Here is a 14,798-nt window from a genome sequence, read left to right as displayed (position 1 = left end):
CTCATTTGTACTTCGGTCAGTTTTGGCAGGCTAACTTTGGCACTTCGGTGTAGGGGTCCAATCCATAACTATGGGGATAACTATTATAGACTGATCACAAGTCCCTGCCTCTCTCTCGATGCCTCACTTTTGGAAAAGGGGCGTGGTTGTGTAAACAACTTAATCTACCAATTTATAATAGTTGTCTAAATCTTCCCGACAGGGTTGATTTCTTGCTCAGGGGCAGTTGGGCCTCTGGCCTTCTCCCTATATCCCTGCAGGCAGGGATGTATCATTCCTTTGTAAGCCGAGTGGTACTCGGAGCAGCAAGTCATTTCCTTGTCGGTGACAGTCGAAGGGTGTTTGAGTCTTAACGTCTTTGGACGTAGAGGAGAGGTCATTCCATAACTCATTTAAGTCGGTGTGTTTCCCACATAGTGTGCTTTCCGTTAACTTTTGGGGTTGTTTCCTTGATGGTTTGCTAGACTCAGGTATACATCGACGAGGACATTGATCTTCCCTAAGGGGGGGAGAGTGTCATGAATGTGACTTCGGGTATCGAAAGGTTCTTGTCGGCTAGTCCTTACAGACACTCTCTCCTTATTGCAACAATGGCAGGAGATCAGTACTGTTGGTTCCCTTATGGTCTCTACCCAAGCTAGTTGAGAAATTGGTCAGCACATGTGCACTTAGACCAAAAAGGCACTAAGGAAGGAAATCCTAAGTTGTCATTAAGTCAAGTATACTTGACATGGTGACGAGAAACTCGACTTGCATTTGCTAGTGTTAGGAACCCCCACGATATTGAGACTAATCCCTCAATATTCGCTAAATGATAGCTTACCGTGTCTGCCAAACACCCTTGCTATCATGCCCTTTGAGTTAGTCTCATTCCGGTCCCAAATGCTATTTATGGAAAGTGTCTAGATTTGCTCATTTGGCATATCTACAGAATGTAAAGATTGGCCTGAACACAATGGTGTTCGTCCCGTGTCCAAATTTGCAATCTAGCACCATTCCATATTTGGTAAGTTTTGGATTTGTCCCAGAGACTAACTCCTGCTACTAAGGGAGGCTTGGGGTGAAAGCCCAAAGTGTGTGTCCCTCAGGGGGGGGGGGCGGGGGTTGGGTCCTGTGGGGGGTTCCAAATGTATAGTAGGGATAGTAGTTGGAATGCATGTCCGACCATCTAAGACATTAGTTGGCTCCTGCTGGATTGTGTCGCTCCTTGTTCTGCGTTTGGCTTGGGTCTAAGCCCAAGCTCCAATTGCTCTAGTCAGTGGGGTACCCTCCTCCTCGCGTTAGGCCACTGGTATGCCAAAATTGTGCCAGACTCCGTCTGACACCATTTTGCATGCTACTGCTGGATACGGGGAGCTGGTGCTCATGGGATTGTATTGGACCCTCGTTTTGTAGTGCAACGGGCTTGGAGTTCAGCTCCAAATTCAGGTGCGCTACACCATCTCGGGTCCATCTCAGACTCCATCTCAAGTCCATCTCGAACTCCATCTCAGACTCTTCCACGTGTCATGTGTTGGTCCTCTTGTGTCTGTTTTCTAGAGACTCACTTATTGCTCGCTTTATGCTTCTTCCTTGAGCACTTCATTGGGAGTTCCACTCCCACTCTCGACCTTTCAAATCGAAGCTTTTAGTCCAAACATGTTATGCTCGTTTGGCTTTCACTTCGGCCACTATCACGTGGCACTCTTTTGGCTCCACTTTGGGGCTTAGAGATTTGTGTCTCACAATATGAATGTTATAGCCATAGAGGAGGCACTCATGTGAACAAACGAAGTTTATCATATGGTCTATTTGGACCCTATCCATCTTCTCCAACACCACCACACTCTCTTTGTCATCTATTGAGACAACATTAATGTTGATTTCTTGCAACTGGCCAACAACACACAAATTGGGGTTGCAACCCCCTTGAAACTTTCTAGGTAAATATGAAACACATGTTTTTTCAGATTTAGAGTATTAGAAGTGTGCATAAGTGTGGCCCAGCTCAAAGTGTATAGACTTTGCATCCATATTTAAGGGAACAAGCTCACTTTTCCTCAGTTGTACTTTGTGTATGGTCGGTTGGTGTTTGATAATGATACATAAGACTTTAGAGGGTATTTAGGGCCAAGTATTACTTGTTTTATACACATACTTCAACAATCATAAAGGAGGGCAAAGGTGGCACACATGTGCTTTAGGGGTGTAAGAGCTTTTGGATGAAAATTCACAAAGATGTATGTGATTAGGATCTTGATATATTGAGACCAAGACCAAGACTGAGACTGAGTCTAAGGGTGAAAGCCCAAAGCAATTATCTCCCAAACCTTGAGAGGTTTGGTGACCAAGACCAAGTTTGAGTCTTAGTTCGAGGGTGAAAGCCCAAAACAATTGCCTCCTAAACCCTAGGGGGTTTCGTGAGCTTTAAAAATATAATAGGGGGAAGACTCTAGTGGAGCTAGTTTGGCCAGAAAAGGCTAATGTGACCAAGGAAGGCTATACCCATATATTGAATGATGATATAACCACTGAGGAATTTAAGGTTAGAGTGAATATTGATAAACAAGCAGGGTAACTTGGTGAAGTGTTCAAGAGCCGGCTTCAACTCTATCGGGAGATCAAATGGTTGATGCTCCCAATTTAAGTGTAGCTGGCACTCCTATTTGGATACCTAGTATTCTAGCCATATGGCTAGGGCACCTAAGGACATGCACTCACTTCTTCATTCATTGCAAATCCATTCATTCACAAAGTGTTTTTAATTACCCTCACCAAAAAGAGTGTTTCAAGCATATAGTGATGGCAAGTTTAGCCTATAACATTTGAAAACATTTAGTTCACATGCAGAAAAATGTTACACCTGCAAGCCCCAACCCAAAATCTAAATTCTATTGAAGTGTCATAAAATATAACATGGAATCAAAATTTATGCAGCACAAAAAATCACATATGTAACACTAACTCCATGCATACATAATAGCCATCAATGCATGCATAAAATAAAACAAAATTGTGTTTAAAATATTATTTTATAAGTCACAAATATGTATTTTATTTTATATATCTTGTAGGCTTGATAATTTTTTGCCAAGCCAACCACCCCATGTATGCCTCACTCTTGGGAGGGGTATTATAAATTGCTTGCTATACCCCTTAAGTATATCTTATATAATGAATTTATTAATGATATAATCTCAATGCATTTTGAATAATCTCAATAATTTATGATTTATAAGAAATCTACAGCATGATGAGATTCAAAATTTTGATAGAATTTTAATCTTCCAAATTTTTATTATTAAATAAATTTAATAGAGAACTCGATCATCTATTGTGCTTTATAAATTTCATTTGTGTTGTTTATGAAATCAAATCCCTCAAGACTTCCAGGCCAACTCCATCACATAAACTACACATCTTCTCACATCCAAGTGCTCTCTGTAAACAATCCAAGCTACATGTTCTTCCCAGGAGGACCTTGATCAATGATAGGCTTGTGGGACATGAATTAATCATCACATTCTGAGCAAGAGTCAATACAAAGTGCAATTAGGTGAGATCCCAAACCATGGTAAAACAAGGTTTCTAGAGAGTAGCCTTTGGGCTGAACTCCAGACAAATATCAAAACTGGGCTAGATAATGGTGGTTGTTCTTAGTGAAGAGTCAGAAGGTAAAGAGCTTTTGTCATATCTTATACCATGTGAAGAGGGCAAGCATGATCATCAAAGAACACGTTAACAAGTTTTGGATGGAAGTTGAAGGCTAATCTGATTGTAGAAAAGGCCATGTTCACTGCTGTCTTTAGCTTGTTCTTAAGCATCTCAGACGAGGAGGAGGAGAGGGAGCTCTAGACAACTGTTGGACCAGTGAGATGTTTTTAAGAGGTACATAAGTGAGAAAGATCAAACTAATGACATGCCCTTTTCTCAGTGTTCTCTTGACAACCAAGGGAGAGGATGGAGAGGTTATGACAGAGGAAGAGATCAAGTTAAACATTCTCATATTGATCATGTCAGCCCATCTGCCATGAGCTCTTTGACGAGTTCTGGAGAAAATGTATGATGCTACAGTCCACTTAGAAAAGGGGTTCTTCCACAACTAGCAAAAGATTCTGGTATCTAAACTTATGCATTAAAAGCTATCTAATATGATTGTGTATTTTGTACTCACTATCTCGTGGCTTTCGAACATTACCACCACAAAAACTTTAACAGCGACTGCTATGCACTTGTTTTTAACTGCGAATATACCAAAATAACCAGCACGCATGCAAAGCATCTGAGACGTCCAGGCTAGGGCCGACCTTAGGGCAGAATGGCGAGAAGGATCCTACAGCGCGTTGCCGAAGCTGAGAACCTGTTCTACAACAGGAAGGTGGAGCTGGATGGTCTGGCGAAGCTCTGCAAGAGAGGTAGTATGGTGCTGATCACTGGTCCACCAGACTCGGGGAAGTCCGTTCTCGTGTCAGAGTTTGCGAGGAGGCAGGAGGTAACTGGCCAAGGCCATCCTATCTACATCAACATGAGGGCCGGAACATTCAGCACTGCAGCCAGCTTTGCGAGGGAGCTCAAGTCTCAGATGAGTCCCTTTCTGGCAGCAGCGGCTGAGTTTGCCAAGAACATCCCCAAAGTCGGTGATTCAAAGGTAGACGCTTTTGCCGGCGTTGTTGGAGCGTCTGCAGGTGCGCTAAGCGCACACATTCAAGCTGTGGAGCGCACTCCGGATACAGACTTGCCGGCTTTATTGAAAAGCATCCACGGCCTCCTATTCTCTTGGAGAACAAGAGCACGACGATTTATGCCTGGCAAAGACGGGGGCTTCCCGACCTTGATCATTGACGAGGCAAACAGACTCCACGAGTGGAGCCTCTCACCGGAGGAGCTAGAACACCTGAGGACCTTGATCGCATATTTCATCATGGTTACGAAAGAGCGCCAGGAGGCCAATGTGATTCTCTGCACCTCAGAAGACTTCTTTAAATTCTGGCTTGACTTGTGTGTTGGCGCTGAAAGGTATCAGTTGAGGGTGGTTGGTGACCTTACTGAGGAGCAGGCTCGGGAATTTTTCCTGATGGCAGTCCGTGACGGTTGGGGTGCTGATGGATACAAGTTTCCAGAGGATTTGTGGAAGAAGATGTTTTCTTTTGTTGGTGGAAGAACGTTGCTCTTGAAGAGGCTGGCGGAGAATCTGACTTGGTATCTGGAGGACGAGTCTCTCTTACGAAAAGCATGGGCGTCCGAGTGCAAGATACTGGCGGATGCAACTCGCCTTGACGTTGAAAAGGGCTTCAAACCTATGGAGGTTCAAAGCAAATGGAATATGGAAGAACCGGGCTGGAGCGTCAAAGAGTACGAAGGAGTGTTGACGGAACTGTCACGGGCTGAGGGTGGTGTCGTCTCTGTGCAGTACCTCATCGATTCCAAAGTCATTTCGAGGGTGGCTCTCCACAGCTTGGTGCAGCACAACTTCCTGCACTATCGTTCTTCCTTGTGTCCGTGGGCGGACGACTTGGCATGGTACAAAGGAAAGTGGCCTATTGTCATGGCCCCGTCCCTTCCGCGTCTCCATGCTATGGCGTCAATCATAGAGGTAAGGCGCTGCTGTTTTAACTTTTCTACGACTTGACAACGTGTGTTTACACAGGAACGGGGGGCCGGAGCTGATACTGGTGCTACGCAATAGGTATAATGCGCAAATGTTCCCTTTGAAGGTTAATATGGTCTAATATGAGTGAATGCATGAATATAGTATATTTGAATGAATGAGTTTGATGTTGTAAATGTGTTCAAATGCTGTGGTCGTGTGCTCTTCAGAAAGCTGGAGAGCTTTGCCAGAGACGGAAACAGTATGCATGATGTAGATAGCGTCCTAAGCATTTCTTGATTTAACTTTTTAGATGCTATTTTTTTCACATAAACATTCGTTAATAATAATTTTTTGTAAACATTAAATTATGAAACTATGCCATTATGAAGGAGTTCCTAGCGTGTTCTAAGGAATTCCTTTAATGGGTTGTGCGCAAGATTGTTAATGGATATATAGGGCTACTAATTGCCAGGTTCTCACAGTGGATGTGACATTCGTACACACACGCCTGATAAGGTTGTCGAGTGTAAAATACAAAAAACTTCTATGCGTTTCAAGTAAGTAAGAGTGCAAGTATAATATTGAAAGGCAGACTTTATACTTGATCTTCAGCTATAGAAGATACCAGCTTATACAAAAAAGAAAATGTGGGAAGCAAATTCCAATTGAGTAAGATGGTGATGATAGCACTCATTCGTTAGGTGATGAAGGGCAACAAAATATATAAGGTGCTTCAAGTTGATGTGAAAGATCTTGAAGATAGATTTAAACTTAAAAGATTTCCAATTCATGCTAGATAGAAAAAGATTAGAGGTCATCCTGATTACTTGTAGAATGTGTAGAAATCATGTACTTGCTACAAACTTTATTTGAGTCCACACCTTGTGAGCATAATTTTGATTGTAATATGAAAAGTTGAAAATTCTTCCTGAGTTCCAAAACAAGGTGGCTGTCAATCACAACCGCGACGAACTGTGTTGTTTGTGAAGACTGGGCGTGAAAATCTCATGAGAAGACCTATAAGGATACAATGAATTGACAGGCAATGGTTTTGCTCTTTCCTTCGTTGGCTCGCCATGTACGAGTATTTATTTTCCACATGCGTTGCTTCTATGATTTAGATTCCCAGGATTAGGAAGATGCCGTGGCTATTGTAGTGGAGGCCACGGGAGGTGTCCTGTGGCATTGGATTATTTCATTCTATTTTCTTCACGTCCGAGGTTTAGCAAAACTACAATGGCTAAAATCGTTGTCTTGATGTTTAAGTTCCTTTTAGTTGCATGAATAAGTATACTTTTTTCCTTTCATAGCTGGCCATTTGGCTGTAGTTCGCCAACCGCGATCTACTCATTGATTTAGACGATGGCGGACACGAGGACAAGGAGGGACTCCTATATTGTTTCAAACAGGAAGAACATCGCGTGACAAGGAGCTGTTTCATCTTTGACCATGGAGCAAACAAAACCTTCAAACGTTTGTACTTACAATCCATCAAATCGATGGTGAAAACCAAAACGAGCAGCAGGAATATGAGGCATTGATTCGGGTGGAAGAAGCTTTTTAAGCGGGAGCTCCAAGAGCGGCACCAGATTTTCGGACCACCTCTGCTGCTCTCACCAGAAGTTCCTGCTCCAGGGCCAACACTTCGCGTTTGTTCTGCCATCAAGGAAACAAGGATGTCAACTAGAAGCTTGGGCAAGGAGATCATTTGAGTTGGCTCACTAACCAAAGATTGGATGTCGCAAGAGAATGTGAGCTCGAGATGAGTCGGGGCCGTCTTGGAGAGGTAGCAAAGAGGGCTATCCTGTTCGGACAAGATCTTGGGATGAGTCTTGAGGAGCTCTACGACCTCGTCTGTGATCACGGGAACCTTGTCGATGTCCGAGCACCGGATGTAAATCCGCGACTTAATTGCCTGCTTTGGACAGCGAGACTTGTTGACAATCACCTAGAAGAAGGCCAGTATTGTTTAGCGAACCAACAGGCAGAGAAACAAACCTGGCTGGAGAAGAACGAGTTTGGAACCATCATGGGAATCTTGTCTGTGTTCAACAGCGTTGTCGAATGGAGTCCCATTTTGACGATCTGTCCGTCGATGTTTCCAGCCTGCAAGGAGCTCTCGTGTTACAAGAAACGGAGCCAAAAAGAGTGCAACTTACGGTGATATAATCCCCCACGGAGAATGGCTTGATGAACTGGAGAATTATACCACTCAGTGCATTTCCAAGAACGTCACGGGCTGCGAATGCTGTTGCTATACCTGCGTGTCACAGGAAACTTGAGTTAGAAGGTTGGCATAGAAACGAGGAAAGACTTATAGTACTCTAACAACTCACCTCCAATCCCTCCGACGGTCAGAACAGATTGGAGGGGAACGCCAGATGCCTCAGCCAGAGCCATGGCTCCCAGCACAATTATACCAATCGATGAAACCTTGTCCAAGACCAGATAACGCTCGAGCTCCTCCTTGCTAGACGCCTTTCCGACGAGGAGGCGAGAGAAAAATACACTCTTCCATCTGTGGAGGAACCACAGCCCGCTGAGCAATAGTCCTCCTCGCCACGCCAGTTCCAAATGGGATACGACGGTGGTCGGTGCGACCAGTGCTCCCCTGAACAGAAAAAATCGAGTCCCTCAACAAGATCAAGCAAAAGAAAACAACTTACAGCTGAGAGAAGGCTACGAGCGTGAGGAAAAGGCGCGTTGGATCTTCCAGTGCTGCCCACATACTCATCTCGTACGGGTGTTTCTCCGACTTTCCAAGCAAACTAGTCGTAGGCCCTTCCTCCACGTACTTGTGGAGCCGACGAAGAACTCTCGGGAGCACAAGCCATGCCGCTGCGCACGAGGCGAGCGCGAGGGTGGTAGGAATCAAGCCTTGCATTGTGTAGGGAGACGTTGGATCCAGCCACTGCTGCAAGCTGGGGATCACCGTCTGCTTTGTGTAGTTGGACGCCTCAGCGCTCATCTCCTTGACGCTTTCCCACAACTCTTTGCTGGTACTACTGATCACACTCGCCGGAACCTCGGGATCACTGGCAGCAGGAGTGTCGGGAGCTGAAGAAGCCGCAAAATGCCTCCGCTGCTCAATGCCCAGTAATCCAAAACTCCAAGGACTGACAATAGACAATCCAGAGCTGGCACCCAACACCCGTGGACTGGAACCCGGAAGCCCGAAACTTGGAGCCAATGATCTCGAGCTCTTGCGAAAACTACCGGAGATAGAAGAGGGCGATGGAGAACTGGCACCGCTTGTGACGTTGGAAAGATACCGCATCACTGCCGCGTGAAGCATTGTCCTCCTGCTCATAGCGGTGACCTGTCCTTTCGTCTGACACCCTAAAACCATGGCCCTCCGCCACTTGGCACCCTCGTTGTCATGCTCCAAAGGCACGAAGACCCTGAAAACTTGGAGAAGTGGTTCCTGTCGTCGATTCCCTGCTGCTGTGACGTCGGACCTTTAACTTGCAACCGTTTGTGGAGCTGGAGCACGGAGAGGAGGAGCCTCCAACATGAGAACCGGAGTTGCCGCTGCTGCCGCTGTTGATAGTGCTGCTTTCTTTTGCTGCGTCGAAGCCACAAGACCCGGCGGAACAATCTCAATTGCTGCCTTCTTCGTCGGCTCTGCCAGGTTTTCCAGCACCGCTTCCTTCTCCATGGAGAGCAGCTCGGTCGGGCGTATCTCCTGCTCCAGTTGTAGCATGCGGTTCCAGCGCTCAAGCAGTGACTTCAAGGACGGCCTTCCGTGAGCCTGTGAATGAAACCATAAGACATTTGGAATTTGTTGGAGGAGAGGCCAGTTACTTACATATGCGTGAAGTGTCGCTTCTGCGATCATGCCTGTCTCTTGCCATGCCTTTTCTGATATAGCAGGATCTCCTAGAAGTGCGGCTGCAATGGCTGCTTCCCGACCATGGCCTGCTCCCATCATGCTGTTCACCAGTAGCTGCATTGGCAAGGCGATCAGATATCGAGCAATAAAACCGAAAAGAAGTATAAAGCTTTACCGCTAAACGGGTCATCTCTCCGTGTGCAGCAAGCCTCAGAGACAGTGCTCGAAGAACGGTAGGATCTAGAGCACCTTCGACCGCACCAGCCACTGCCAGCTTCTTCAGCGCTTCAGTTGAGATCTCAGATTGTGCGGTGGCATCGGCGGCATCTACCAGCTCAAGAAACTCCTTAGAGAACTTCACAATGCCTTGTAAAGCGTCGCTTGTTTTCTCCTTCGTTGTCAAGGCGAGACTGACTGCATCAGCTTCTTGTCCAAGAGTTTTGCTATTGCTTAGCGTGACGAGGCATTGCAAAGCTCTCTTTAAATCCCCACTCTGCATCGCGAGCTCATACTCCAGCCTACAGAACAGGAACTCACTCAACAAAAGAACCAAATGTAAGTGCTAAACCTCTTCGAAATGCCCGGCAGATGTAAAGCTTCAGTAGCATATCCCATGCCTAGCATAAATTGAGCAAGGTCGTCATGGTGCTCTCGTCCAAGCCTGAAAGCCCTGCAAACATAAAATGCCGGTAAAGTAAGTACTATCATGCAGAAAAACGTACCATTTCACAGCGCTAACAGCGTCTCCGTGAGCAGCAAGACATCGGCAGCGGATACCAGGATGACTAAGCCATATCGCGTGGGCAACCATGAACCTGTAGGACAAGTGCACGTCCATACTCAAGTTACGCTCCGTTAAATGTATGCAATCCAGTTACCTGTCAACAATCCAAAGGACGCCATCTCGGACTCCCACCACCACCAGAGGTCCTACAGGACGCTTCTGCTCTATAGGTAATCTTGATACGGCTACAGCGACGCCACCTCCGCCTATCGCAACGTCTGCAACTTTCTTGTCTTCCAAATCCTTTTGGCTGCCGGTGGCCTCGACCTCCCCTTTGGTGTGCTTGGTGAATACAAACGGTGCAATCGAAGGAGCAGTGTGGAATGAAGCAAGTCGGACAACCTGCAAGAGAAATAAATTTAACGAGCAACTTAGGCCAACAATCAACGTACCTGTAACATAGGTGGTCGAAGAGCAATTCGATCCTGTGATGAAGATTTTGGAGCGTCCACTGTCAACAAAGCAAGCTCCCCGTGCTCTGCCGTGGAGGCTCCCTGAGCTGCACGATTTTTCATCTCTTCCTTCCTCTTCATTCTTTCAACATCAATGGCACTTACTCCCGCATCGACGAACACACACCTGCACGAAAAAAAAAATAAAAATAAAAGTCAGATGTGCATTCATAGAATACACAAACTGACTCGATAGTTGTTGGTGTAGCAATAAAAAGTTGCCGACGATGCCATACACCACCAGTGGCGCCTGCAATTGCTACATTACCGAGATAGCGATACTGAGGACGTAGAGACGAAATAACAACGTGACGTTGATATGCAAGAGCGCAATACTCCACAGTTTGATCCCAAGCAGACCACTCAGGCTGAGGGAGCATGCCGCTGATAGGCTTGAACGTCTCCCAGCTGAAAAGAGCGATGCATTGTTATACTAACTAAATACTAACACTGCAACCAGTACCTGTAAAGCACGAAATTTGCAGAAGTTTCTGCGATCGTTGTCCTTCCCATATCCTCAAGGGTAGAAAATGTCGATGAGCTAGGAACGATTGACATCCGAGGGAGCTTATAGGCTACACCCAATAATGCACCTCCTTGAAGTCCGATAACCTTGAAATTCAAAAAAGGCAATTGAGTTTTACGAGCTCGACGTGCATACAATACCTGTTCGGGTCTCCCTTCCAGGCTCTTCGTTAGGAGGTTTGGGCTTCCATCGTCCAGCAAAATTCGTATCTCAACTGTAGCAGCAGCTGCTGCACTTGCTGCAGCAGCGGCAGCAGCGGCCGCCTGCGCAGCTGCTTCTTTAGCCTTCTTTGATGATCCACCTTTTCCCAGAGGAAGTATTCTGGGGGCTGCAACAGCTTCCACAAGTGCGTATCTTTCTTTGCACGAGTCCCATGCAAAAAACCTTGCTTGACCCGAGTCTATCATCGCCCAGTCACTCACTCTGTAGACGGCGAAATATGGCACATCTGGCCACACAACCGAAACAAACCTGCACAAAGAGCATGTTAGCAATCCTACAAAAGTTTTAGAGCACGTACTTCCCAGAACTGCTTATACTAAGTTGTGAAAAGGTCTCATGAGGCACGGGGCAAACTCTGGTCCTCACTTGTTTGAGTATCTGAGGTGCCTCCCCGATGTCTGTCCTCGGCCGTCCGTCTGTTGCAGGAGATGAGAGTTGAAAAGAAAGCAGGTTGAGGTCCTTCTCAGCAGTATATACAACAGAATGTTCCTTGGTTCCAGGCACGGGTAGCAAGGCAGCTGCTGGTGGTATTGATTTCGCATCAAATTCGCTCAGAATAACTCCAATGTTTGTTCCTGTTGCAACGAAATGGGGTTGCAACGGGTGTACTGTCATGCAATATGCCTGCCAAAAAGCAAATAATTCATCGTAAGAACGTAAACACAAGACCATCACAAGGAAAACCTTAAGTTTCTTGGTAGCTGCTATAAATGCAGAGGGAACTTGTAAGCTCAAGTCACATAATGGTCGTGTCATGGCCATGTAAGTTGCATGCTCAATAGCCCTGCAGAAACAAAAACTTTGTAGACCAATAGACATACCAAAAGCACGTACCAAATATGTGAGTCCTTCACACAAGTCAGGATGTCCACGTTGGGGGCACGAGGATGGCACCAGGAGGCAACACTTTGACACGCAACTTTTGGAATGGGCTTGATTCTTCTTAGTTCCTGCAGCAATAACTTGAAAATTAATTTCCAAGAGCAACCGTTCTTACCTTGAAAGAAGTGATATCCCAGATGGCCAATGTTTTGTCAGCACCTATGGTTATAAGCTGAGGAGGTCCCCCTTGTATTTTTGCCATTTCCATACCGTGCACACCACCATCGTGAGCCTGTAGAGGGAACATGTAATATTCAGGAATGAACAATAAGCTCTAAGGGACTACCTTCAACGACAGCTTTGGAGAAATTTCTCGTAATGCCAGAGGATTGTCGCCATTCCATACAACAATAAAACCATCGGTAGCCCCAGACACCAAAAGCGTCTGGAATTCAGAGAGTTACGCTAAGCTCGGTATAAATCCAAGAGCTCTCAACATACCTCCCCACTAGACGTCATAAAAGTCATCAGACACACAACTGATCCCTTGTGGCCGCCAATATACTTTTGAGCCATCTGAAAAACAAACGAAACTACAACATGACAACGATACGAAGTAACTATAGTCCGGGAACCTGCCAATTTGTAAGAGACAGAAGGCGAATATTTCCGTCGGAGCCACCAAATGCCGCAAAAGTGCCATCTCCAGAAGTAAAGCGTGGAAGAAACTCGACACTGTCATCCCAAAACGACGCTAGATAAAAAGAACTGAAACTTGAAGCCATACCAAAGAGGAGCTTTGTTTTCCAGGATTTGTTTGGGAACGTCTCGAGCACGCATTGTGACCAGATCCAAGAAGATGGCTTTGTTTTCGCAGCAGATAACAAGGAAGCGCCGGCCTCGCGTGGAGCCAGAACTACCCGAAGAACCGGGTGGAGAAAACTGTGCTGGAGAGGATTGAGCGTCCACTGCTGCTGTTCGACTGATCCACCATTGCCAGAAGCGGACATCGTCATCGTAAAATCTGAGGTGCTTCACACTGCCAAGGAAATAAAGGAGAACACCATTAGAACCAAGTGTAAGCTGGTCACAGACTTGGGTACCTTCCTCCACGAATCGCCTCGGTAGGCTTGGATTTGGACTCTATGAAGAGAGGATAGAATGGATCAAGAGCAGCAGAAAATGCGAGAGCATCCTAAAATATTTACCCGACTCTCCCTCCGCAAGCTTCTGGAGCTGTGCTCCGACAAGGCGCTTGGCGTCCACACCCCCGGCATTGAGCTCATACAGGACCTAAAACCCCAGATCTGTGAGATTTCCCGAGCAGGAGCAGCTCACCTGACGATTCTCCCAGTCCCAGACGACGACGGCGTCGGATCCATCGGCAGCTGCGAGCCAGGGCTGCGTGGGATGGAATTGGATCTTCACGATCTTGTCGTTGCTGGGGCGGAACGCGCGTAGCCTCAGCATGATGAGAAGAAATAGAACTTTAGGGCTACGAAAATTTTTGGCGAGCGTTTTAACTTTTATGGCTTTCAGTAATAAAGGGTAAATGGGAAGCACTGGTGCCTCTTTTTGTTGCCCATAGCCTTGACATTTGTGATAACCGCTAAGACCTTGGCCTCTTTCACAATTATCAATTTGACCCCAAAACATTGGAGATGAATTCAAACATCTTTGTTTAGCAACGTGAAGCACCCTGCTGTTCCATTGAGTTGGGCGTATACACCTGGATTCCATGATGAGGGCATTACTTCCTCATGCATGTCCGGCATGGTAAATTGGCTATGACAATTTCGTTTTAATTTTTTTGCTATAGAAACTATTTATAGTAACCTTGATTTTCAATGTTATTAAGAGAAGGCAAACTCTAAATCTTGCAACAATGGTGGGTAATAACCATTATATAGATGTGAGGAGAACTCTCTCTCTCTCTCACACACACACACACACAAACACACATTCATATTCTCTCTCTCTCCCTCTCTCTCTCATATTCATATTTTCATTCTAACTTTTCATGCAAAATGTATCAAATAATTTTAACAAAATAGATATTTTAGGCTTTTTAGACACACACATGATGACTTTCAAGCCCCTTTCAATAAAAACATGGTGTCACACTGAGCAACCTTTGAAATAGCAATAAAAGAGTTGCTAATAACCTCAAATTTCAAAGGCACAATTGAATATCGATCTGCTATAATTTAAGACACTATTCTTAAATACAAACTATATATATAGGCATATAGGTAGGCATATATTGCCATATGTCTAAGCATAGCTTCCTAACAAACATTCTACTTAAAAGACATTTTAAAATAAAAAATACTTAATAAAATAAGAAACAGTATACAGAAAAAATATTTAAAAACAATTCTTGCTATATTGTTTTCCAAACTCTAGAAGCTTAAATTTATTAACTTTCTTAAACTATGTTTTTTAATCAAATATTTGTTATAATAGTTTTAATCATGCAATCTATTGAATGTATAATAAAATATTATGAAGGACCAAAAGAAGGTATAACAATTGAATATAGACAAAATGTTATAATACCTATCATAAAAAATCTTATTCAAGAAGTAGGA

General features: G+C 45.1%; 2 protein-coding genes across 2 annotated transcripts; both read right to left on the bottom strand.

The window, feature by feature from the left end:
• Positions 1 to 6,949: 6,949 nt before the first annotated feature.
• On the bottom strand, positions 6,950 to 8,939 carry LOC9645690 (mechanosensitive ion channel protein 1, mitochondrial). The gene is made up of 6 exons (XM_002969814.2): positions 8,236 to 8,939; positions 7,906 to 8,180; positions 7,729 to 7,829; positions 7,568 to 7,675; positions 7,296 to 7,517; positions 6,950 to 7,225 (listed from the first exon to the last, which is right to left on the bottom strand). The coding sequence occupies exons 1-6, from the start codon at positions 8,916 to 8,918 to the stop codon at positions 7,130 to 7,132; spliced, it is 1,485 nt and encodes a 494-aa protein (XP_002969860.2). The 5' UTR covers positions 8,919 to 8,939; the 3' UTR covers positions 6,950 to 7,129.
• Positions 8,940 to 9,003: 64 nt separating this feature from the next.
• Positions 9,004 to 13,689, bottom strand: LOC9645689. Its single transcript, XM_002969813.2, has 21 exons — positions 13,546 to 13,689; positions 13,416 to 13,500; positions 13,311 to 13,350; positions 12,995 to 13,246; positions 12,843 to 12,942; positions 12,709 to 12,783; positions 12,554 to 12,652; positions 12,383 to 12,499; positions 12,220 to 12,335; positions 12,070 to 12,169; positions 11,684 to 12,009; positions 11,304 to 11,634; positions 11,101 to 11,249; positions 10,827 to 11,045; positions 10,578 to 10,764; positions 10,280 to 10,527; positions 10,124 to 10,216; positions 9,970 to 10,071; positions 9,577 to 9,919; positions 9,378 to 9,515; positions 9,004 to 9,320 (listed from the first exon to the last, which is right to left on the bottom strand). The coding sequence occupies exons 1-21, from the start codon at positions 13,675 to 13,677 to the stop codon at positions 9,030 to 9,032; spliced, it is 3,543 nt and encodes a 1,180-aa protein (XP_002969859.1). The 5' UTR covers positions 13,678 to 13,689; the 3' UTR covers positions 9,004 to 9,029.
• Between the last annotated feature and the right edge of the window lie 1,109 nt (positions 13,690 to 14,798).

Source organism: Selaginella moellendorffii, unplaced genomic scaffold, assembly GCF_000143415.4.
Source record: "Selaginella moellendorffii unplaced genomic scaffold, v1.0 SELMOscaffold_13, whole genome shotgun sequence".
Classification (NCBI taxonomy): domain Eukaryota; kingdom Viridiplantae; phylum Streptophyta; class Lycopodiopsida; order Selaginellales; family Selaginellaceae; genus Selaginella; species Selaginella moellendorffii.
Note: the sequence above shows the minus strand (reverse complement) of the source record. Positions and strands in the feature narration are given on the sequence as shown.